Below are 26,745 nucleotides of genomic sequence, written 5' to 3'. Positions count from 1 at the left end.
TGGGGAAATTGCATCCCTTTGCACAGCACCAAGCCTACACTGCCCAGTGACTAATGCCAGCAAGTAGCACAGGCTGCGGGGGCAAAGACCTCGTGTGGGGAGCACAAGCACCAACTCTCTGGTCCCGTACACAGCGTTAGCTGTGCGTGCAAACACTGCAGCACCCAAAACGCAGACCATGGCTTTCCCGGGCTGTAATCTCATGTTCCAAAGGAATTTCTGTTCTTTCCTGATACGTCTGTGCAGGAAATCGAGGCTCTAGAGCAGCAAGTGAGCCCTGACAAGCAATTYTGAAGAGAGCATCTGCGAGGTGTGAGATTTGTAAGCACTTCAAAGCCATACCTGAGGAAACCACCCRAATATCAGCTCTGGTCAGAAAGACCTGTGACGCCGGCTCACACACCTGCCAYGAAGAGCGGGGATGGAGGGGACGAGTCGAGGGGAGGGAGGGGAACGTGCCACTCACCGAGGCAGACTTGGGCCCCTACAGACGGGGCTTGAGACCACTGAACACAACTCACTCTGAGTTTCAACAGCCAACTATCAACAACTGAGTTATCAGAACTAGTCTGAGATGTGTATTTTCTTCCCCTCAAGTCTCATAGGATTAGACAACTTAAGAGGTTATTTTTTAAATATGTGTTTACAGTTTACATATATGAAGGTGTTTATACACRTGTATATGCAGCTTATCTGCAGGCATCTGTATAAAGACAAACACATCTCCACATAATGCAGAAGTGCAAACAGACGCGGACACCCAGGGAGTTCAGCCGATGCACACGCCTTGGGCAGCGCTGATTTGATTAAAGCCAGAGAGGTCGGTCAAGGAAACCTTCGGGCTGCAGCTCTGCCAAGCTCCTAAGCCTCTTAGCATCACAGGGCTAAGTTTGAGCTCTAAAGCTAAGCTCTCCAGAGCCAAACACTTAGTCAGCATTTAAACAACAATAAATACTGTTTCATCATCCTCTGCCTGCAGCATGCTGGTAGGTCAGAACACAGGCCTGAGTCGGTTTTACCCAATCCAACCTCAGCTGCAACAGAAATCCGAACTACATCAGTGTGCCTGTTTTTGTAAATCTAGTTTTAACTTTGAATTATTATAAATATATATTAAAATACATTTAAACTAAATATAAAAATAAGTTAAAACTGAGCTTTGATCCAATCTTCCCCTCTTTTTAATATCTCTATCTCCTACCACGGAATTTTATAGTATTGACTTAATTTTATACTATTGCCTGTAATAACCTCAAGATCATGAGGAACAGCATCACAGTTTTCCCCACAACTCCTCTGCGAAGACAACACATTATTTTCAGTCCTCAGATGGGGAATATAACCACAGAAGGATTATGGACAAGATTTTAAAAGTACCTGAGGAATATGGGCTCTTAACTGAGCCCTAAATTCCCAAGAACTTTTGAAAACCTTAACTGAATGAAATATTTATTCCAAAATATTACAAGCGTTTGACCTGGGAACTAAGATCAGACTAACAAAGTCCAACTTGTGCATCTTGATCGAAACGAACCTTTTCCTCTCCTTACCTTTTCGGATCTGATTTGCCTCCTTCTGATTTGCATTTCTTCCGTGCAGTCAAACTTTTCTTACTAAAAATGTTATTTTATTTAGTTCTTAATTATTCATGGAGACATCATATGTATGGCAAGGATGCTACTGAATATCTGAACTACTGAACAGAAGGATGTGTCAAGTCCGTTATTCAAAGCTCCCATTAAATATGTGCTGCAGAGAGCACTCACCTACTTGAACCCTACCTGTGAATAGGAAAAAGGTTCAGAGGGCAATGGGATTTCCTTATCATTCACAAAGCTCTTCTCTGGCAATCAAATTTATCCCCACCACAGATTATCTTCTCTTTCGCACATAGAAAGAACATTCAAAGAACCACAGCGATGGCTGTGGAAGGTATCAGCCTGCCATAAATGCATGGCATTCTCGGAAGAACTGTCTTAGATTAAAGAAAAGAAGGAAGAAGATAAGACCTAGGACCCCAGGAGGCTGTAAAGCCCTCTTGCAAGTCAAGCACTAAATTGCAGTATCAATCAGCTTGCTATAGCTGTGAGAAAGAAAAGACATTGCCAGCAAAGTGGAGCTTAATACAGATTTCTTCTGACAAGCATTCGAAGTCCAGAAACATTGTTCACTATTATGGGAGAATGTCTGTTTAAAAGGATAAAAGTGGCTGCAGTTGAGACATAGGAGATTTAGAAGTAATCTTCATGAACATTAATGAACCAGATCCTCAGCTGGTAAAGGCTGACAAAGCTTAATTGAAAATCAATGCTGTCATACTAATTTACACCAGCTGAACATYTGTTCCCAATGCATCCAATCTTGCAGTGTAGATCTGGAGAAAACTGGGTCTGGATAGCTCACGTTTAATACACTGGTTTTAGTGCAAATATATTCTCCCTTTATCTGCACTTGCAGATAAAGGGCCAGGTTGGTTCCCCTTTCCCAGGAACTCCGCATTAAAAATTTGACAGCACATTGCCTTCCTCAGCATGTTCCTTCCAACAGGTCCTTCAATCTGTGTGTCGATAAATCTCTTAGGCGTAACCATTTCATTTCAGCACTAGCAGGAGGGTTTATGATTGCATTACACTTAAAATGTACACTAAAACTTACAAGTATTTTAGGATATATGGCTACTTAAACATACTCTATAAGCAATACTCTGCCCTTCTATTAGGTAGATTTTCAGTCTTGGTTTTATATAGCTCCATTAGCTGTAATTTTCCTCTCACAATTAGGAAAAAGTGTGGTCATAAAACTGATACAGAAACTTGTTAGCAAGTTGCATATAATTTCATAATGTATTTGGCAAGTGCTAATTGCCTCTTACTTAAATGTCCCTTTCTTTCTAGCTCAAAGCATTTGCAAAAATTAAAAGAATTTTATGGAGCTGGCTGATTAGGGGTTACCTTAACCTCAGACTAGAGTCAGAATGGACCTTAGGGTCAGAAATACATGTCATTGCTGATGCACAGATCCATTCTGCAAGGCCCAAAGGATGCAAGTGAACACTGCAAAGATGTCCAGGAAAACAGAAAACATCTGAAAAAAAGGCAGAGGGCAGCCTCTACTTCTAATACATACAAAGAACGGACACTCTTCAGGGAAGGCTCTCTCCTTTTACACTCACCAGTGACAGCATAGCCAGAACAGTCCCTCTTCTCTAGAAGGTTACAGACATGCAAGAATTTACCAAAACTGCAAATACTGCCCTGTTAAAGCTGATGAGTAGGGGAAGGAGAAGCATTTTTGATGTTGGAAGCTCCATGAAACAGGACTCAAAAGCATGAAAGATAATGGTACTCCTCAAAGCTATGGTGAGTTCATATGGACTAAGCAGGACTCAGTCTTGCTATAGCTCAAGCTACCCATAATATCAAAGCAAGTCAAAGAAGGAAATAATCAAGTTCCTTGAAGAGCCAAAGCGCACAGAAGATGAATTACAGTGCGATAAAGCCCCCATTTTATGTGCTTTTCAACTTTATACCCTATGTGATAAGGACAGATACAATTTCTATCAGAAGACTATAAGGGCATGTCTACATTGCCTTGCACAAGATCTTGAAACAATCTTGGACAAGAGTCACAAACCAGGCAGGATCTAAGAGCACTGCTGGAGAGCACTTTTGCCTCTCCACAGCTAGCAGGCAGCACAGCAGCTGTGTTGTACCAGGCTGCCGAGAATCGKCCGCAGACCAGCGTGGCAGGACACGGATGACAGCAGGGTGAGTGCTCTCCAGTGGTATAGTCACAGCCAGTGAGAGTGAGATTGCACCATTAAGACTTGTGGACAGTCAGACTACATYTGCCTTTTCTTCTTTTAAATTCCATTAAGTTTCATTTGTGTATCTCTAATGACTTTTCTGCCGATGCAGCCTTGCCATCCTGTAAACACTCAAGCATCATGACCCAGTGCCCCCTCAAGTACTGCTCAGACTGTCTGGCCATGCTAGTGTTTAGTTCAACTAGGTTTCCTGGTAGGACAAGTCCCTTCAGGCTCCTAACTGTTATTTTAGCATCAATAAGCTACATTACCATGAGCACATCTTGGCACAATATCACACTTCCCCGAACCAGAGCAAGTCCCACGAAAACAGTTCTGAATATGAATGAATGCTAAGGTGCATTTAAGGCCCCAGGAAGGAACAATTTGATTTAAATGTTACTGCTGATACTCAGACTTTTCCRAATCAGGTCCAAATAAAGATTTATGTGTTTAGTTTTAGGCACCAGAGCTGTAAGAGTAGCCACCTCTGGTATCAGCAAGGTTTTACAGAAAACTCAAAGACATTAAAGTACTTAATTTTGAAAAGAAGTTCAAGACAACAATGAAATCAAATAAAATCTAGTATCTGAGTTGATGTGCATCAGTGCTGGAGGATGCATCAGAGCAGCACACTGCCCAGCCACCTGGGCAAGACTCCCATAGGGAGCAAGGGGACTGTGCACTTGCACCAGTGTTCACCAGAAAGTCTAGTTTATGACAGAGTTCAGCATTTACATGCTAATGAATTTTGAGAGATTCTTCTGAAAATCTCAGCATTAACTCTTGTTTCATTTGTAATATTCTAGATCAATCCATATTTGAAGCAGTTGATACCAGTAATCTAGTGATGCCACTGATCCCTTGATCTCATTTCCTTGGACAGACACAGGTGCTATTACCACCTCTTTGCTGAAATTCAGCAGCTCGTTTCCAAAAAAGCAAACAAAATTTTTGAAATGAAATATTATCCACTTAGACTGCTTCCATAGAAGAGAAATCATGGAAACTCTTCTAGTCACACTGGCGCAAAGCTTGTATTTTAAGGAAAAGTCTACATGTCTTCAGCATTTTGCAAAGCTTCCTTTCTCCCGGGCAACTGGACCCATCTCATCGCTGACCCCTTTAAAACATGTAAGGGGGCCAACTTTTGAAGAGAAAAAGTTATTACCTTCATAGGTTGCTTTGAATCCTAGTAAGTTGCTGACACTGTCCGTCTGGAAGAGGAGCCACATCTGGTGGTGTGTGCTGACAATGAGATCGGGAACCGTGGTACCTGTCAAGCTACAAAAATAAATAGAAATAAATAACCTGTGTAGCTGCACAAACTTAGTATCCTACACATATACAGGCCACATGTTCCTCTGCAGGACTAAGAAATAGCCAGAACCATGCAACACAATTAAGAATCACCCCCAAACAAAACCCCATCCAAAAACCTGACAGCTTCTCAAGATAGATGAGCCTCCTTGTCGTGTTGCTGTGTATGACCTACAACAGTGAGTCTTCCATCTTAGTTGAGGGCCTGCAAGTTATTACTACCGCTATAATTACAATTTAGTACCATTACTGCAATTTATTAGCAGTATCCAGCATCAATAACAATCATTTCCTCTCTCATTGAAGCAAAACGYAAACAAACAAATACAATTCCCAGAACCCATACTGGTGACTGAATGCTCTCAACTGCCTTTACAGATGTTTTCTGGTATCAGAAAACTTACTTTCAACATGTTATTTTCTTTTTATCCTGACAGAGATCCTACAAGGATCTCAAAAAACACCCTAGAAGACAAGGAGCAACCCTCAAATTCACTGAATGTTCTGTGGATCCTTGAAAAATGCTACAAATTCAGGTAGTACAAGATGATCTATCATTGCCTATCTTTCAAGGATACTCCTAAGAGAGCTGAAGAGATTAGGAAAAATGTCACCAATGTATCTGTATTAATGAGCCATGTGTGGCTCATTCAGCCTTTGGGACTAATCATCTCGCCGTGGTTCAACACAGCTTTAGAGTTTTATTCCCCACCCACACAAGCACCAATATAGGCACTTACACATGCACAAATGCCCGCTTTGAGCAAAGCTTCTTCCTTTCCCTTTGCTTCTGAAAGTGGAGTAACAGAGCGTGGGAAGGGATCATTACTATAGGAGTATGAGTGTTATGTTGCCTGCCTTAGTGGCAGTGTTTAATCTTATTATTACACTATTTCTCCTAAGGTATCATCTGTGATTTATTTTTAAATTACCTTAAGTGTAACTACTGTGAGTAGATTGGTGCTTTTTCCTGTAGTGCTTGCTTAAATCTAAATACATACATATGTATAGCTGTGGCTTCTGCCTGGCATCTTTCTCAAGTATAATAGCAGCACCTGAAAGACTTCTTGATAAAATTGATCCCTGAGCTCTCAAGGCAGAATTGTTGCAAACCAATACTGCAGAAGAAAAAACCCAGCAGCTGTGTGTTGATAGCATCCTGTGAATAAATATAACTTGCAACCTTCAGGCTTAATTGTTGCAATTCCCACTTTCCTGGGTAATCTGAGACAGTATGGCTGATCTGCCAATTACAGTTTGTTTAGAGTGAAGCAAAATGACTCCTTGAAGGGTTATGCTACTATGATCATACTCTGCTTGCTTGACATTCTGGCTACCTGCCATATGCCAAATACTTTTAAATAGCTAACAGGTATCTAAAAGATGTGAATGTGACTAATCATGCTATAGATATAAATCTCTTCCCTATCCTACAGATTTTTAGCTGTCACATAACCACAAGGCACTACTATAACACCTGAAGCTGGCCAACACTCCAGCTCTGGAGTATCTTCTTCCTGCAATTGCACTCATGCCTCCTGAGCCCACCATAGCCTTCCTAGTTCTGCCCTCACCTTTGCTTGGTTATTGTTTTGACCTGCACCAGAAAYTGTATTGATCGCAGGGTGTTGGTAAGTTAAGAATTAACTTTTTTTTAAACAATTGTTTTGCATCTAGAGTTTGATGGCAGTTGGAGAAGCTTTGTTAAAGTTTTATGATTGACTTTTCTGCAGTTATTTAAGCAGCAGACAGACAGGAATGAGGAAGGTACCAAGAGAAAAACCTTCAGAAAAAAAAGCGCTTCAAAGGTTTTTGCATGCTTTCCCATTCCACTTTAACAAGCTGAATGATTGATTTGGGTGTTTGCTACTTTGGAGAATAAAATCCTCTCTSCTAGCCAGAAATCTCAGCCTAACAACCTCATATGTTTTCTAGGATGCATTTTACAGGGATGAGACTGAGACTGGAAACACCTGGTCTTTTCATACCTAGTTTGGGATAAACTCAGGTGCTACGGAATTTGATTTGATGATTGAAAAGCTGCAGGATTGAGTTCTTCTTGAATAATCAACAATAAATGAAGAGCAATAAGAGAAGTAAAATCCTATCTGTTCCAAGATTAGGTTTCTGGATGCTGATTCCTCCAAGAAAGCTAAAGCTTCTAGCCAGTGGCTATGCCTAGCACATGAACTCAGCTAACCCTAGATAAAAAGCTGGTAAATGCTAAAAAATATTGTGCATGGATTTTCAATCACATTTATTATGAACAGAGTATTTTTGTGGTCTTCACATCCTTTTCACATTTCATTAGCTTTCAATTTATCCTCCCGGATTAAAAAGAAAAGTAAAAATCAACAGGATTGGCATCAGCAATTTAATGGAGAGAGTTCTGCACCAGCAGAAGACACTACACACCACACCCTGTGCAGCCAATCACAGACATCCAAAATYTGCATTAGCAAGGTACTGAGTAGCTAATACAGAGTGAGAAAATGTAGAATGATTAAATGTGAGTCTAGGAAAATCTTCATGGGCATTAGGCAAAAAAAARGGGGGGAGGGAATGAGAAATCATTACAGCAAGCTATTACAAACTATTCCCTTGACTGTAATTTGCACATTTGGCCCAATCAGCTGTGAAATGTTCTGTGACACTTTAATTACAAACACTTTTGCAATGATCAGACTTTACATTTATATACATTGCAGCTTAGAGCTTCTGACCTAAGTATCACTGCTGTTTATGTCCTGAAAAGAAATGTAGAGTAAAAAACGCCACAGAGAAACAGAGATTTGAGGGAGACAAGTGAGCATTAAGATCAATGAAAATGGAGTGGGAGGCTGATTCATGTAGAAAAACAAGCAAAGAGGAGGAGGAAAAAAACACAATATGAAATATACTTCACCATTTGGAAAGAGTACCGCAGCTTTGCTAGAGAAGATTTTGGAGAATTATTTTCTCTGGCACATTTTCAGTTAGGCAGAAAAGAAGGGGAGTCTTTCAAGACGAAGCAGATGGTGGTAACCTTGACTCCCTCTGCCCAGTTCACAACTTCAAATACTCCTTCTGAAGGTCCCATACAGTGACTTTCTTCTGCTTCTGCCCCAATATCTAGCTCTTGCAAGTGCCCTCGGGATACCTAAGACTTTGCCAGAGGCCACCAGCTGACGCCTTCTCTTTGCTCCAGAGGCAGTGACGTGCAGACAAGCAGGACGCCCCTCTCGGAGAAGCGGCCAGGCTCTGGCCACCGAATCACACTGCTCAAAGCAGACAAACTGAGAGCGAGGTGGACAGATTTCCTAAAGGACTCAAATGCACAGTGCTCACAGCAGGCCTCCAAGTTTTAAAARTTTGGATTTCCATAAATTTACACAGTATTGAGCTATATCAGAGTTACTGCTTTTTCAGGAAAGTCGATTTGAATGATACCCAATTTTCACAATTAGATTTGAATGATGCACAAACTGATTTCTCACTAACCCTTTGGGAAAGGAATGGGGCAGGACATTAACAGAGGAGGGGCAAATACAACCATCAGGGTTAGCAGGTTAATGAGAACAAGCGACCTTCCTGAAGATGATGAAGATTCATTCTTTTTCTACGGTGGCATTTTCTAGTAACTATTTTAAAAAATGTTGACTTATCTCAAGGTCATAGGCATGACTGTTACCTAAACACTGTACCGATTCAGAGTTGAACACATCGTATGTGCAAAAAAYAAAAATTCAGAGACATTATAGTTCACAGGGGAGAAAGACCTTTCTGTGCTGTGCACATTTCCACCTCAGTCAAAACTCTGAGGCCTCTGCACATGCCCTTTCCTAGGGCCTTTGGCCTACCAACYCACAAGTTCATTTACATAGTGCTGACTGACACGCTCCTTCCAACTTAAACCAAAACTATCTGCAGTTATTAACTGCTGAGGAAGAGACTGAAAGCACCACCAGAGAGCCTATTTCCCTGTTATTTTCCCCATATTAGCCTCACCATAAAAAAAAGCCTGGTTTTCAAATACTCTACACACAATAAACTCAATACTTAACAATTCTTTATTCTAACAACTAGCAGCATCAGAGATTTCCTATCTTCCTTCTGCATGGCTGGAACTGTCCTGTAGTAGACCYGTTTCTTTCATTTATAGTTGAGTAAAATTGAAAGAAACATTTGTGTAGTGAACACAGACATCAGAAGGCCTGGAAGGAAAGCAGGACTACGTACAATGTTTTCTCTACTGAGAAAACCTCTACAGAACATTAAATCAGCAAGCTAAAGGATAGAAATTAAAGAGGGACAGATTCTCAGCAGTGAAGCAGCTTATGACGTTGTTTATACAAATGCACAGTGGGGGTAAAAAGCTCAGAGTGTCACTGAGAAAGATAACGGATTTACAGCCACTTTGCACTGCTAAAAATGACTGCACAAGATGGACAGTAAGGGAGAGACAGGTCCCACCAGTTCTCATTTTCTGCCTGGTTTGCATTTACTGCAGCATCAGAATTTTAAGCCTGTTCATTCAGCTCCTTTGGTGGCCTCAACCACTCTGTAAGGTGTCCTGACAAAGCTTCAGGAGAGCAAAAGGAAAGAGGTTAGAGCTTTTCCCTCAACTGAAGCCTAAGAGAGTGGGATGAGAGAACACCAAGAATAGTCAACCCCACCAAAAATGAAAAGCAGCGTATAAACCATTCAGTGAGGTGCAGCAAGCAAGCTACTAAGACTTCTACATCCAAATACATCAGCTAAATCACCCCCAGAACTCGGGGGTGGATTTCTCACAGTGTCAAAGGACTTCCTACTTACACGTAAAGCACAGTTTTCTGGTCTCCGACTTGTCCTCCATCACCAACTGTCAGTGTGTCATATCCTCTTTCTAGTTCAAATTCTTCAAAGGTGAGTTTGATAACCTGGCAAAGATGCAGTACATTAATACGAATCAACTGCCTAGACAGCCAGTAAATTCTTGTTTTATTTATTTATCTGTTTGTCTGTCAAGAAGTAATTTATAAGAGCATTGGTATCTTCAGCACATCACCAAAGGTGACTGTCCTCCCTTTCTATAGCATGATTGCACTTCTTTACAGATAAATACAGCTCATATTGAAATTACCTTTCAGATTTTTTAGCTTTATCTGCTCAATTTCTGGATGACTTTTTTGATAAAGATGTGTGTGCTGGGCTTTCAGCATGCTTTTTTYACTGTGCATTGCGACCATCTCTTGCATAAAGCAGAGATTCTGATGATGGATTTGAATGTACATAGAAGCAGTGTGTTTGCTACATATGGTGCAAGTAGAGTCCTTTTTTGGTCTGTGTGCGTCAGAAAGTTCCTCTGGTTTCRGAAGCTTTGTCAGACCCAGACAGGCTTTGCACAAATTACAGTTAAGGTACAGTAAGGTAGTCAAGGAAAGTACTTCGAGCTGTCTGCAAACACAACCATCGCAGTATCTGTCTACCACGGTATTCAGTTCCCGAGTTGTCCTTCCTGCTCTGACCAAATCTCTCACTCCTGTTCATAAACACTGACTGGGTTTACACAGCCTTTTTGTATCRCTGAGCAGAGGGCTGCTGAAGTCAGGAGGTTTGTGCTTCGTGTTTCCCAGCTGCTTTGGAAACCCCTCTCATTTGAAAGCAACTAAAAATTACAATTTGAATCAGGAGACAGAGGCCCTAAATCCAGCCTTGGACAGGGTGAACATAGAGAAAAGGAAGAAAATTAATATGCAGAATAGCTTTACATCCACTAATCACCTGTAATCAGCAGCAGATTTGTTTCTTGGAGCTTCTTAACTGCCCAGATCCAGGAAAGCACAGAAACCCTTGAATGCATTCATCCTGTTGCATATGTGGGCTTATAAATATATTTATTTTCCAAAATTTCAACAGCTTACACTACCAAGTTTAGTTTCACACTACTTTTTTGTATTTCACACATGAACTAGAAATTCTCAAAAACGATCATGGGAAGAACCTGCTCATGTGCCAAGCTCCACAGACACACGATGCCAACCTAGGCTCGATTCGGGGCAAGGGAGGGCGGCATGGGAATCTCAGCTATCCTTAATCAATATAGTAAGAGAGATTTTTGTAGGACATACTAGATAGCACTGATATGTAGCTGATTCTCTCCTAGAAGTTATTAAACATCGAAACCAGAGATTCATGAATGCATCCACCAAACCAAGGCAGTCACTTCCTCCCTGATTTGAGCTCCACTCACCAGGCACCAGCTGATCAACTGCAGTTACCAGTGAGGCTGATCACATTTAAACCTCAATATCACTTATACTAAAACCAGAATTAGTCTGTTAATTTGCTTTAGAATCAAAATTTCAATATGCAATTCAATAGAGTGCRATGCTCAATCATTTAGAGATACCTTTCAACATGAGTATTAAAAATCTAAAATCACTGTTTGGCAATTTCTTGCTATTGTAGATAGAAGTAGCATCTCCTACAAACACTTGAGCACGTGTACGATCAGAGGGGAGTAAAAATCTCACCAAAATTATACACTAAAGCCAACAATTAAATGTGTTCTGTTAAAAGTGAGTGTGCCTGAAGTCTCTTCAAGGTTTATATGTACTTTCTAGGACATCTACCTCAGTATAAAGATGACAACACTTTTCTGTTGAAAGCGACTTAACCTTAACCACTGAAGAAAACATTGGTTAGTCAAATGTTAAATGGGTTGAGAGTTCTTTAAAAAATAATGTGTGTGTGTGTGTGTGTGTGCGCATGTGTGTGTGTATACACACATACATACAGTTCAGATCGAACTGTTCTGTGCATATAACACTTTTCATATCCATAAATAAAGCAAATTAGATATTTTAGCCATGACATTCTGAAAATAGGATATTATTCAAAAGCCCCAGGATTTTGAAGCAGTAGCCAGTGTGATATTTCACAGAAGTTTGGAACTGCCAATTTTAGTAGTAGTACCAAAGTATTAACCTGTTCAGATTATTATTAAACCATGTAATGATGGACTAATGTAATTAATACAAAGAACACAGTGCTGCAAAATAGCACACATCATTAGTTACATCAGTCATTCAAGTACACTGCATTCTAACGAGTCTGACCCTAATTAAATAGCTAATTAGGTTCACATATACTGTAGACACTAACCTTGTTGCACAGGAACAGGATACTGAATATAGTATTTATTTATCCATTTTCCTGCTATTTTCTCTTTGGGTTGAAGGCTGAAAATTATTTAATGATTCATTAAACAAGAGATCTACTAGCACACACAAATACACAGATGGCACAAAACCTCAATTTTAAGCTACTGAAGTGGCAGGAAGCAATTAGTAAAGTCAAGGAAATAGGCTTGAATTTGACACGTGATGCTAAGGCTTCACATATTGCAAAGTGATTTGAAGTTTGGTCACATTCATAGGAAAAAAAACATAATAATTCTCTCTGTGGAGTACAGCACCTCTTACGGAGTTATAGTCAAATGCTTTACAAGTGCACATTACTCATTTTCTCCTTCTCTCCCCAGTCTTAAGCATCTCTCTGCATATGGGATGATTCATCCCCTGGAGGGTCCCATCTCTCTCCATCAATGATACAGTAAGCTTGGACAGAGCTTTATTTGTCTAGCTAGACTCTAGGTGGGAATAGCCCCAGGAGAAATATCAACCAGTGACATCCATTATGTCAAGAAGGTTCAGAAATATTAGTTTTGATGCAAATTCACCAATTATCATATGCATTTCTCAGTCTGTTCCTGAGTGATCTATTTTTCACTGTGCTTGAAATTAATTCCCATGGCACAGAGAACCATCACAAAATCTAGACACTCTCAATCTCTTCCCACAAATTCCCCAAATAGTTTCGATACTAGCACAYCAGCTTCTGTACAGGGAAGAACTCCAAGTTGTCAGCTACAGAGCACTCTGCCCTTAACACTGTTTATATCGGCTTCAGAGCAAACTTTGGGGATTATGTAGCTCAGTGAATCTGGCTCATAGTTCTTTTCCAAATATAGAACAGATGACTTGCAAATGAGTTCTAAATACAGCTCAGTGGTTTTCCCATCGCTCGTATTAAAAGCTTCATATAACAGGACCTGATCCAAAGAAAACTCAAGTCAATGGAAAGACTACCACCGCCTTCAGCATGCTTCAGCTCAGGCCCATCATGCTTTCATCTTCAAAGCATTTTACAAGTATTTTAATTAATTCATCTTCAATTGCTTCCTTCACCCATGCTGAAGAACATGCAGTGATGGTATCATCCCCTCTGCACACAATGGCAACATGAGTTAGGGTGGTGAAATCTCCATTCATCAACTTGCTTTCAACACGGGCCTTCCTTGAAGTAAGCAAATGTTTTACACACCAGGATAATTTTTCAGACTCAGTACTAGATGACTCCTCAAGTACGAATACCAGTGACTGAGCTGGGATTAAAATTCAGCTACCAGCAACTCCCTGCRTTATACTTGGTCACGTGTATGTGGTAAGCAGACACACTAGCCCAGGCAGGAAGCATCATGGGATATTTGATGGACACACGAAACTGTCCACACCCGTGAAACCACCTGCAGGATTCAGCAGTTCATCAACAACCCAAGTACCGCCCCTCCCAGGATTCTTTCTTTCCTGGGGTGTGGGAGGGCTTGGGACAGACTTTTGCATTTTTACCAAGCAGATGAGGTCCTGTCTGCACAGCTTTGGTTTCTGGAGTCTTGATGAATTCTTTAAATAGCAGAAACTGTAAAGGCAATTGCTTCGTTTTCATCGTTTCCCATCTTCTGGAGGAGTGCCAGAAGGAAGCCCGTGCCATGCGTGGCCTCCTGAGACCAAGCAGAAGGCCCTCTGCCATTTGAACAGAGGAAAGGCATCATGCTGCAGTTTTGAATTACATTGCATATTAGTATGAGCAGGCAAAGTGGAGAGCATGTGACAAGGCGACACAGCAGCACGCTCTCAAAATGATCAGTGCATCTCTCAACTCTCCATGCTTCAAAGAGATCGGAGAGTTTTTTCCCCAACTGTAAATCATACTTGTAAGATGACATAATCAACAAACTCTCCCAGAAAGCCTTTATAAACTGATGTTGCTAATAAACCATTTGTCACTTCAAAGGGGAAAAAATGGTGGTCTCTTTACAGATAGTTAACACAAGCTGATGATTTTGACCAATTTATCCATCTGATTTCAGCTGTGCTTCACCTCTTTACCACGTATGATGTTGCAGCCAATGCAGCACAAGTTAGTTTCTTCTGCTATTGAATCTCTGCTACAGGTTGTTAAGCACTGAAATTAATGGATTTCACTGATTTCAGTTCACTTCATGATTTATGAGAGCTGAGAAGCAAGACTTGCTGATTCTGTTTTCTAATCAGCAGTTCATTACTACACAGGCTTAAAGGCTGGGGAAGAATCTAGCCTGGGAAAGAAGAAACTTTTTGTAAGTAAAATTTCACAAAGTTTTTGAAAYAGACAGCAAGCTGAAAAAGGAGGAAGCACATTGCTGAAGGAGGAGCAAGAAAGGTTTGTTAGCCACCATCTGGGCTGGGCATGAGGCTGGCAGGAAAGCAAATGAACAGGCCTAAAGATTAAACACTGAATATTCAGCAGTAAAGCTACATGACAGAGGCTCAATAAAATAATGGACACAGCCCAAAAGCACCTTTTGGTATCTGATTGCCATCACAGGCTGTACTGGAAAACCCAAATGGAAGTGTTAGCCTACATAAAACCTCAGGTATGTTGATGCCCAGCTTGTTACAGCTTCACTCCAAACACAGAGGAGGATTTTATTCACTAATACTGGATTTTGCTCATCTTTCAGAGACAAAGATGAACAAAAAGAGATGTGAAATGTGAACAGCCTGTCCATGCACAACCAGTGCATACCACCATCGATCTGCAGGCCACAGGCAGAGAAACACAGCCGCAACAGGAGCAGCAGTGGCTGCTCTTACATGAAGCCCAGTCTCCACTGTCACATGGCCCCAGTGAAGGAGAATCTCCTGGGTCAATGAACCAACAAAACACTCTTAATAAATCAGTACTGAAAAATCTCCTGGTTCCACACTCCAATCTCCTAGAATCTAGGTCATTACTATCCTTCTATGCTGCCAAACCAAGATATCTGCTAGATGAAATATCCAGCTAATGACAGCCCTTTAAATATAAAACCATCCTAAAATCAGAATGCAGAAATACTCCTCATTAAAATCATGACCCATCAATGATCTGCACATATTAAAGGCCTGAACTGAGGTCAATGGGCAGCCAGAAGCAGAACTCAACAGGCTCTTCAGCCAGCCTCGACCTAGCTGCCCTGCGGTGGCAACTGCTCCAGAGGGAAGCAAAGACACGGCAGCAAGAGAATGAGATGCAGCCTGTGAGCGGCAGCACACATGCTTCAGCTGCCAGCAGTTGCCAGCATTTCTACAGACTGGAACGATTTCTAGTGAGAGATGAAACCCTGCGACACTAACATGTTTGTAAAATGCCGTCTTTGGATCGGCAGCAGAAGGCAGAACGCCAAAATGCAAGTCTGTCTAGAGGCAAAGACCAAGAAATAATTGCCTGGATAAGCATATGAGCTCAGTGCCTGCGAACGTAAGGTTTGCTCATGAACTAACAGATTATACTACAAGGAACCCAGATCCTAAAAAGAACGAAACCTGTCTTCTGAGAGCAGAAGATGGTGCCTCAAAAAGGGTATTCTGAGCTATTCAGCTAAAAGGTAATYTTTGTTCTTATGTTCTCATACTGATCTGTAAGTACTCTTGGCAAGAGACTTTGAATATAAAACTTGCCCAGATATTTCTTTCCAGGCAGAAAGCACACAAGGTCCAGGAGCATCACTGAGCACTAGCGGCTTCCTACAGTGCAAGCGGCTGTGAACTTCAGCTTTGTCCCTTTGCAGCCTTGCTTCAACCCTCCTGGAGGAAGGGGGCAGAGTATAAAATGGAAAGGCCTGAGCTCTGCTCTCCCTGCACCAGTGTAAAATGAGGAGGACTTGATCTTAGGAGGGCCAAGGCAACTGAGCCTTGTTCTCTACATGCTCAGTGATACTAGATTTGAACAGTCCCGTCTGAACATACAGACTGATGGGAACAAAAAATCCCCACCAATCTCTCTTCCCAACCTCAGTAAACACAGAGGACTTGTTGGTATAAGCTCATAGTACTGTGCAAATGGCAGCAGAGAGAAGTATTCCTCCCTCCTCCCTGGCTCTCAGCTCTTTGGGGGCTGAAATCCCAGTTGGTTAGGGGCCAGCTATCAGCCAAAGGGAAGTGAAAAATCAGCATTCCTGGCACAGTCTTCCTGCCCCCTGACTGAGAGCTTGCTTAGTGAAATGCTTTGCTAAGCTGTTTGGCATTTCACCACCATTCATGCAAGATATCAAAGAGGTTTCGATTAAAAATAATTACATTCAGTTTTAATTACATCCTTTAACAAAATGAATTTTCAGCAGAGAGCGAATGTGACATGTCGTGGTCTTTAAAGACTGAGAAACGTGGGAGAAGTCTGCGAGGAGGGGTGAGACACACCACATCAGAAACAGAAACCTGAACGACTGTGTCAGAGAGCAGTCATATGAATAAACATAGCCACCCCGCTACTTCCATCACGGCAAGGAAGAAGCGACATAGAGATACCTCCGAGACCCACCTTGGCCGGATTGAGAGCGGTGATGACCCACACACAGTATGCGTTGTTATCGTACTGCACGGGATAGTTGGGAGAAGTTATCACACCACTGGGACCACGAAGGTAGGTATCGCACATCCTGGCTGTGAAACAGAAAACAAGACAGACGGAGTGAGGACTGTTAGCTTAGGGATGTATATCTGGCTCTTTGTTTAGGGAGGAGAGAAAAGTAGAGATGCACGTAGTATGGAAGTGGAGGTGAATCAAAATTTATTGCTCTCTGATGTTTTCACCAGTCAAAAGATTCATTTTCTTCCTTGTACCATCAGCAACAAAGGGTTTACCTGGGCTGAAGAGACTGGAGGTGTTTTCAGGGGCCAGGTGGACAAACAGAGCAAGAGACCATTCTCTACCTTTTAGACTGATTTATTTTTTTTTCTTTATTAAATCTCTCACCAAAATACTTTTGTACATCATGAAAGGTTACAGCAATCACATGGAAAATTCCAGCTAAGATATCGTTCCTTTTTAATGTCCCAGGGAGGCCATATCTCCTTTCTTCATACAAGCCAAAAAATAATGCACAGCAAGTATTTAATAGGCAAGGGCTGAATTCAGTCTGATACAAATGTCATCTCAAAGCACAAAGATGACAGCTCTACCGAGCATCTTAAAAACAGCTTAGTAAAGGTAGAAACTGGAGGGAAAAAAGGAAAAGGAAAAAGAAAACTTTGGAGAAAGAGAAAATCCCCAAAGTTATATGTAGGAAGAAAAAAAGTTGATTCATACAATCATCATAATTCAGGCAAATCCTTTCTTATCTCTTGCAAGAGGATACCATAAATTTCCTTTATAGTGTCACATATTTATGCCAAATATCCTCTTACACTGATTCAATTTATTCTAGGCTTGTTTCAAGAATTAAATGGGATTCCAAAGCCTTGCAAAACTCTACAGATGATATTAAAGTAAAAAAGAATAGAAAAATAACAATTTATGACTTTAAGAGCTTTAGAGGGATTTAATTAAAAATATTACAAGTTGCTCATTATTAACATTACAAATATCACAATTATGCAGGCCAGTTTATATATATAAGGAACACAGAATGGCTAAGGACAGAACAATCATCAGTATTTTAGTTTTCCACTAAACTCTCTTCACACACAGTTCATGGCTGGGCCACAGGATGATGAGGATGATGCCAGTTTGCAACCAAAATCCCAATAATACCATGTTACTAGCCTATTAGCAGCAGCTTCTATTTATAAGGATCTCCCTCCATCTTAGCTTTTCCAGCCTTTCATCTCAGGCTTTTACTTTGTCTCCTTGCTCCCCTGTCACATAATCCACAGGCTGCAGAGCTAATAGCTTACAGTTATAGTAAGCTCTGTAGTTATTGAAAATAGCATTATTAGTTCCATTATGAAAAGAAATAGCTTTTTTTCTTACAATCTGAATTTTGGGAATAAAATAATTGCATAAGAACCAAATAATGGGTTCTTTCTCAGGCTTATATTCAAAGACTGAAAATTTGAACCCATACTATTTGCACAAGCTTCACAATAAAACAAGAATCATCTTTAGAAAAAAAGAAAAAATATCCTAGTAATTAGTAAGTTTTGGCAAAAACAAACTCCCTTTCCAAGGAGTACAAATCCACCCAGCACCACGCTGAACAGGCAGCAGTAGAGAGCTGAATTGTTTGAGAGTATCAAGGGGCTGCTCTTCCAGCTGGGTCCCTTGCCTGACGCAAGCTTTGGAAAACAGAGCTGTACCAGGGCTGCCGAACCACGTGCAGATTAAGACCTAGCCAAAGTTGAAAGGAGAATCAATAACCCAACTCACTCTGAAAGCATATAGCGCTTAGTCACCAGTCAGTAACTGTTCAGTGGCTACTATAGACAACAGAGACACAAGCTACTTAACTGTCCTTTCAAGCAGCTACTTGAGAGCTAAACTATTAGACTGATTTAACTGGGATTATTTCCTAAGAAATGGCATTACTTAAACATGCAGTTTCTGCAGCCAAGTTCCTTGGCATTTCTACAATCATCTGCTCAGCTATGACTGCACATATCAGACCCATCAACAGATAAGGAGCAACAGCAGGACAGAGCTTGACCCCTCCTGCTCCAGCCCACGCCTTCCCGAAGCAGAGGAGGGAAGCTTTTAACCAAGGCCTATTGCATAGGACTGCACAGCTCTAGCTGCCAGCACTGTTTTTTTCACCAAACAGCATTTTACCCTCATGTAGCACCTTTCACCTGAAACATTTGACCATTAGGGAGGCACTAAAGGCAACAGCCGCTCCACAGGTTTGGTAGCCCTGYGATTCCCCAAAGCACTGCTAAGCGAGGTTTAGCAAAAAAAAACTCAACCAGAGCTGGTAACATGACAACTCCTTAATTAAAAGGAGTCTTAATAACAGAGTAAAGAGCTTGGAAGGGTGAAAGACTTCTGCATCTTTCCCATCATAGCCTGCTCTTAGGGTATTGGCAGCCTAGGTGCTCCCTGGAAGACATTAAAAGACTAGCTATTCTAAAAGTTCTCAAACACATTATAGGACCGCTAGAAAACAGTTTTGATCAGCTAAAGAGAGGAAGACTGAAACAAAAAGAAGCTAAAGAATGAAGGGGTTGCTGGTAGCCACCTCTGAAAATAAGTTATGTAAAGTTAGCAGAGAAGAACATAAGAGACAGAGGGTCCTCCACGGGGAGGCTGGGACCCGGCAACCTGAAAGGATCCACTTAAACGCTACTGGGAGTGGCAGTGCAGTAAGTCAAAAGGAAAAGGCAATAGGCAGTTACTAAGTGATGACAAACTTGAGGACAGAGTAGGASATGCAGGAATAGGATGTGTTTTCTCATTAGTCCTAATAACTTGGTAAAACCTTTGTATGCTCTCACCTCTGCACACAGGCCTGTGGTCACTCCATGCAACTATTATGTCACTCACTCTCTTACAGGTGATGCTTTTGGACCCTTGTAGATCRTAGCCCTCATTGCACGTGAACTGGATGCTGGATCCTAACCTAGTAGACAGAACACAAAGCAAGGTTAGCAACTGAGATGCTTCTGCAGAAACTGGCTTAACTTTTTTTTTTTTTTTTAATTATCCCAATGATTCTCCGAAACGTAAAGAAAGCACGCTCACTGGCCCCCAGGCAACACCAGGGATGAGTAAGGGACGATCTTTCGCCTTGTGCAGCTGCTCGTGCTGGGTGCTGCTTGCCTGAGGTGGTGACTGTCTGGGAACACATTTGACTCTCTGAATAACTGCAGCGGGAGTTTTACTCCATGTAGGAGCACAGACTGGCCCCAGGAGAGGACACACACAGCATTCCATATTTTAAAAAAWTTWWAAAAAAAGCTTTATCTACTACTGAAACACTTGCTCTTTAWTCTGTCGCTTTGGATTCAGCGCCTTTGCTGGTTTAGGCCAATGCTGCTTTATTCACTGGAGCAACACAATGCTGGTTTACATCAGCTGAGAATTTCTCCTGCGGTGTTTGGGCACTCTGTGGGGAACCCCACCCCACCAATCCATTTTCCAGATTTCAGGAGAATTTGATAGATTCAGGTTAAATTGAAAGACATTTTTAGTGAACAAAACAGCCATCGATAGCAAAATAAGATTAAATATTGATCCACCATTGCTAACAGCAGGCTGATTCATTCCTGTGCACTTTAAATGAAGGCTAGCGACTACAAGGGGATAACAGCACTGTTTTAAACTTTATAAGAAAACAATTATCCAGCAGCACATATACTTATTGACAAGAAACTGTACCAGTGCTTTGTGAAGTTGCCTCAAATTTACTAGGGGCAGGGCCACGCTGGGATTTAAGCTAATCTGAGAAGTGATTCACTTGATGTTTAAAACAGGACTTTCTGCACTCAACTGGAGAGGAGACGGATAGCGAACATCGGCTCCACAGGCCTGGCTACGGGCCCGTTTTGAGAAAAAGAATTATTCTCAAAGAGAGATCATTATAGATCCTCATCTATAATATTGTCTCACACGCGCACGCACACACACGTGCACATTTTACACACTTCCCCTTTTACAGCACCAATCGCAGCAAGCTTTCTGGAATAACTCATGTAGAGGTGGGCAGGTGGTCTCTACGGGGAGGGACGAGGCGATGCCGAGCAGCACAACAGTGGCTAGAGACAAGCGCTTTGCTGCATGCAGAAACACACCCACGCACCCACGCAAGGGCTTACCTAAAATCGTTGCCTATTCTTTTGCCTCTCTCTGGAATCCCAGGGTCTGGACACATATTATGTCCCTGGGACACACCAACCTGAGTTACTACAAAGCAAAAACAGCACATACAGAGACAGAATAGCAAAAGAAACATTCTTTCATCAACTGTCTTGGTGGATGAGGAGAGAAAAATGGCAATTGGTAGCTCAAAAACCTGAACATGTTCCATTTTGTTTAGAAAAATATAGCTTTGGAAACAAGTTTAACTGGAATCATTTCAGCTCAGCTTAAACACCAATGCATTTTCTAGTAAGTGCCAGCTAGAGACACAGTTTTCCCTCCGTTCTACTACAGAAGTACCTCTGAAAAGAATTTTGTCATTCGCAAAATTACACCAATTAAATAGCCCATTTCTGAAGCCTGTGATTAAAACAGCCACCTGTGAGATGCCGAGGTGAGAGCCTACCGCCCCTCGAGCCRTCCGAGTGGTGCCAGGGAAAGCAAACAACCCAGCGAGGAGGCAGGTGGATGAGACCAGGGAGAAACCCAGGCCCGGAACAAAAGAGAGAGAGGAGAGGGAAATGCGAGTCGAGCATTTTAAAGCAAGTAATTTAGTTTGAATATGAAGGCTTTTATGGAGCAACCTTAACGTAACTGCCCACGAGCTCAACGCACACCTTCAGACTTGATTCTCTTTTGCCACATCCCCCCCTCCAACCTGTCAAATGGCGCAAACGAGCATTGACTTGGCATAGATAAAACCTGGGGGGCTCCCGACGAGGATGAAATGAGATCTGGCAGTGCTCTGACTTCAATTTTGTATTACAGGAACTACCAAAAAAACCTACAGGCACAGGACAAAGGGGTGGGTCTGCCACAGAGCTGCAGAACTTGATGCAATTCAGTTTTCTCCTATCACAGAGGGAAGGACGCAAGGAAAATGCAACACTTCCTGGCAACGATGTTGAAGCAGTGGAGCATGAATCTTAAACGAGCATGTTTCCATTCTACCTCTGCCTATCACTAAATTAGAGGAAAAATCTCAATTACACTTCAGAACACACTGCTTTAGCACAGTGCCCGAAGGATCCCTGCCAAAYGGATGATGGGGCGATGCTAAAAGCACGTTCCTCACGCTAGATGTTGGCTCCACCACTGCAGCTCTGCTCCGCACTGCGCACGGTGAAGAACACGGAGGTGCGTGCATGGAAACCTCTATGCGGGCAGACAGGCACACGGAGCGTCCCCACAAACACGGGCCGCGCAGCACGACCGCACCAAAAGGCAAGACCATCCTATCGGGCAGTCTGGGTAATTACCCCCCGCGGCRTCAGGCACCACAGCTGCAAACCCCGTGACGGACCCCTGCTCCTGAAGGGACGGATCAGGCTGCTCCCGCAAGCCCGGGGCTGCCGCGGACGCGCGCTGGGTGTTTGCAGGGTGGCCAGGCACCCCCCGCGAAGCAGCGGGGCACGGCGCTGCGGCCGGAGGCTTCGGTGCTCCGCTGCCTCCTCCGCGTGTCTGAGGGCCAACGGGGAAGAGAGGAACGGCTGCCGGCGAACCAGGCTCCTCGGAGGCTGTTTTTCTTACTTTCCATAATGCAGCATATTCATAACTTCGTGTAAAGCTCCGTCACGTGGTAAAACAGATACAGCAGCAAGACACAGCAGCATAAAACAGCACCATTATCTTTGACGGCTGCGTTTTGTAGCAACAAAGCTTTGCTGCCACCTTTCATGTCTCCTGACGACTCCRAGCGCACACAGGCATCGGAAGGGACCGCAACGCTGCCCTGGATCTGCGGCTGCCGCGGCAAAACCCTGCCCCACAAACGAGCATCCCCATCAGCTCCCAGAGCCGCAAGGTCATCTGGTGTGGTTGTTTTGCTGAAACCTATTTCTTTCAGTTTGATCTGCTCTCCCTCCTTCCCTGCTAAATTTCATGCTTAAATACAAGAAAACTTGCAATGTAAAACCCAGAAAACACCCTCTATGATTTACCAGGATTCAAACAAGCATCATAAAATTGTGCCAAGTGTTTGCCTATTAAAGCACAGTTTTTAAAAGGAAATTGTCCCATAAATCACAAATCCAAAGCTTGACACGATTTCTAATCTGCTGTAAACCTTTTGCATAGCTTGACTACTTTGCTCTAAGGCCCGAAGCTTCAAATGCGTTTACAAACCACGTAAGATGATGGCAGTGAGGACCCAGATCTTGTCAAATCTCTGCAGGAGCAGGGTATGCAGGAGGGGTATGAGTCGCAACGTGCGCCAAAATACCAGCACAGAAGTGTCAGTCCAAGAGGCTGAGCTGTGTCTTCGGACCTGTTTGGGGCCATTTGCCGTAGTGTTGATCCGACTGTTGAAAGCGTTAYGGGGAGCCGAACGCTCCTCTGCTGCCCACCTCTCATTTCTTTTCCCCACAATGACACGTAATGCAAATGAGAATTAAGAGCATGGAAATGCCCACAGGGCTTCAGCAGCCAGTAGGTGAATAACCTCTGGCAAAGCATGGAAATAGGGTCAGAATAAAATGTCCTCCAGTATCCAGGCACAACACATTAGGAAATGAGGTTGTTTTGCTGTGGGAGCACTGTACAAAACCAACAGCAACAGCAAATACTTGGCCCAAATCCTGTGAGGGAGATCATCTCTGCAGAGACAGTGTGGACCTTCTGCAGATGAAATCACTAACTTTCAGGAGYCCTTCTGCTAGTGCTTGAAATGGTATGTTGCTTCTGGGAAAAGGTCGGCTGAACAAGGTACAGAAGTGACCCAGTCCTCCTTGCGGCTCCTTAAATCACGGCCCACCTACGCAAACGTGTTGCCTCTATCACGTACACGGGTATATCTTCAACAAACTAAAATTAACAGTTTGAAATAGTGTGTACAAACTAGGGTTGTAAGTCACAGATCCATACAGTATTAAAGCAAAAATGCTAAGATTTCTTATTTCTACACCTTCTGCAGAGTAAAACCACAATGCACAGGAGATGCACCTACAGCACGGACAGGCACCAACACGGCTTCTCCAGCCAGCCGGCATTTAAACACTGGTGTCATCTTCCTGGCAGAGCACGTGCCCGGATTGCCTTTCTGCATCACACGCTTTCTCCCATGGTCAACAGACTATCCAATGTCATTTATGCCCAAGYTGATCTGGTGTCAAAGCCATGTGTTATGCCCGTACCTAAAGTCAGTGAACCTTGAACAGCCTCAAAGCTGGAGGAGGCAGCGAGGCTACAGGGCACAGGCAAAACCCACGGGCACCCCGTTATCAATCACATTCGGAAGACTAAAACAAACCAGTTCTCTGGTTAGCTATCATTTTATTAACATCCCTGTAACAGCAGCAGACAAACCAGCAAGCGGATTAGATAAAACAGAGCAAGAGGGAAGGAAAGGTATCTCCGTATCATCCCTGCTGGAACACTTCACTTCGTAAACATAATGAAAGGTGGAGAAAAGGGGAGGCTGGATTAGATGGTCAATTGCAGCAGTTTTGTTCTAGCTTTTGTTATGAACACACATACACGACCATAACTAAACAAAAGGTTATAAACCATATTTGTTATGCTGAGAACCTGCTGCCAGTTCTGTGTTCATCCTACTGAAGGTTTGAYTGATCTATGCCTGGGCTCAGCATTTCCGTGAATTCCTCAAGGTTACTAGGAAAACAATACATCTTTAAAAGTGTGATGAACTGTCCCATAACTTTTAAATTATAGGTCCAAGGATTCTCTCCCTCCCCATAACTGTGGAACGGATTTTCGCTCCTTTTCTTTCCTTCTCCCCCCCCCTCCACTTTCTTCTTATGATGTATTCAGTAAAAGCCAGTTACGATTGCTCTGTTTGCCAAAATAATTTACTCCATCTGTTGAAAGAAGAACTAAGAATCCTTTTTACTTCTCTGTATTTCCTCAAGTTAATAAAGGAAGTTAACTGATAGATTCCCAAGGGACATTTTTTTTTGTATTGAATTTAGGCATGTTAAATATGAGCTACAAGATAAAAGCAGCATCTAAAAAAGGTTTTACAAAAAATACCCGAAGTTTCTCAGCATGAGAAATACAGTGAAAATAAACAAGTCAGCTCTTCTACTGAGGAAAATAAAGGATTTTAGCAGTTATCCATTGTTCTAAAGAGGTTAAATTATTCTTTATGATCTAAGGCTTGCTGTTACTCCATGCAAACATCTGGTGACGTTAATGGATTTCAGAATTCAGTCCTAAAATATGAAGAGCAGATTTTCTGGTAACATGCTCATCCCRACCGAGGACTTGCTGCCTTTCTCACCCAGGAGGGCCCTTCGACAGCCAGGCAAACTTTAAGCACTTGAGTGCATTTGAATGACCTTCGTGACACAGTGCCAGACCTGACTCTAGGCCTCACACGTCTAATTTCGCAAGCATGAACAGGGTACAGATTGGGGCTGCAAGACCCTAACRCTGGAGACAACTCCTGCCAGCTGAGAATTTTATGCTCAGGGTATTCTGGACCTGTATTTAACTTCTTGTCACTATCTCAGAATAGTTCAGGAGAAGGATGCGAGTACAGAAACAGTTAAAGCCTTTCAGATTTTAAAGACCATCATTTGCACAGACCATGTCTGCAGCATGKCCTACTCCAGCTGAAGCTCACTTCTTTCAAAGTCGTGTTGCCTACTGCTGCAAACCCTGGGCCCGCTCCCCTGGTCCTCGATACTCCTGTTGTGCCATTGCAGCACAGTCGAGACCCAGACACACACATTCACACTTCGGTATCCGACGCAGAAAGCAGGTTTGCTGCAATGCTGAACATCTAGCCTTGGCTGACACCTAAAACTAGTCAGCACCCCCAAATAATTTTGCACTTGTACATTTAACATAGATTTAGACAAATCTAAGATACACAGAGCTTGTACTACTTCATAGAATCCCTTCCAATAATATTCAGCAATGCATTTTTAGGGTCAGAAAAGCAACTTTAATGTTTTTTTTTCCTGTAAGAAAGATGCCATGTTTTTCATACTATATGAATGTGGAATATACATATTTACATATTGCATGCAATATTCTAACTTTGTCACTGCTTTAGGAATACTGCAAAYGCAGAAAGTATGTCTCAGTTAGTATCAGGAAAATGATTCCCTATATGTGATCTCAATTTTAAAACCACATTTCTTATAGCTTATTCTCCAGAGCAATATTTTTCCCCCTCTAAAAATGATTAAAGATGCCCAATTAATTTTAGAGAATGTGAACAGTATGAAGCACTTGATTTAAATTTCAAATAAACATGTTYGACTGCATCCTAGCACAATTAGCGCCTCCTCCCTGAATTCCGTATTTTTATATATTCTTCTTCTAAAATAATACTAACAATATGATACGAATACATTTTGTCTCCACTTAGATATGCAAAACATACAGGTTTTAATCTAGCCAGGTAGGATCTGGTAGCTAACCACAGCTTCAATTCAGCAAAATAAAAATCCCCCCCCCTAAACCTGCAGAGTATTAAAGCAGGTAGCTCCAAGTAGCCTTGTTTGGCCATAGATTCTTCAAGGGAGAATTATAAAGACAGATGCAAAGTCTACCTGAAAGCATTAACAGTAGTAAAGTGTTTGAAAATAAAGCACGGTAAAGCACTAGCTTTTATTGAGGGAGACAGAAATTTCTAAATTTCTGATGTTCAAGTCATGTGAAATGATAAGACCAACAACTAGCAAACTTCATAGCTCTTTAATCAGCCTGTCCCACCTGTATAGTTATTTCTGATGCATATGCTGATTCACAAGCAC

At 42.2% G+C, this 26,745-nt stretch overlaps 1 protein-coding gene across 1 annotated transcript in view; it reads right to left on the bottom strand.

Moving 5' to 3' along the window:
• CSMD2 (CUB and Sushi multiple domains 2) overlaps positions 1-26,745 on the bottom strand; it is a 324,269-nt gene that overhangs the window by 143,690 nt on the left and 153,834 nt on the right. Inside the window, exons 8-12 of the mRNA XM_085306730.1 lie at positions 20,980-21,067; positions 19,660-19,784; positions 16,772-16,893; positions 9,923-10,026; positions 4,977-5,089 (exon numbers count right to left, since the gene is read on the bottom strand). Coding sequence (XP_085162856.1) covers positions 4,977-5,089; positions 9,923-10,026; positions 16,772-16,893; positions 19,660-19,784; positions 20,980-21,067 — 552 coding nt within the window. The remainder of the gene's footprint in view (positions 1-4,976; positions 5,090-9,922; positions 10,027-16,771; positions 16,894-19,659; positions 19,785-20,979; positions 21,068-26,745) is intronic.

This window comes from Rhea americana, unplaced genomic scaffold, assembly GCF_003343005.1.
Source record: "Rhea americana isolate MKP2758 unplaced genomic scaffold, rheAme1 scaffold_246, whole genome shotgun sequence".
Taxonomy (NCBI): Eukaryota; Metazoa; Chordata; class Aves; order Rheiformes; family Rheidae; genus Rhea; species Rhea americana.
Note: the sequence above shows the minus strand (reverse complement) of the source record. Positions and strands in the feature narration are given on the sequence as shown.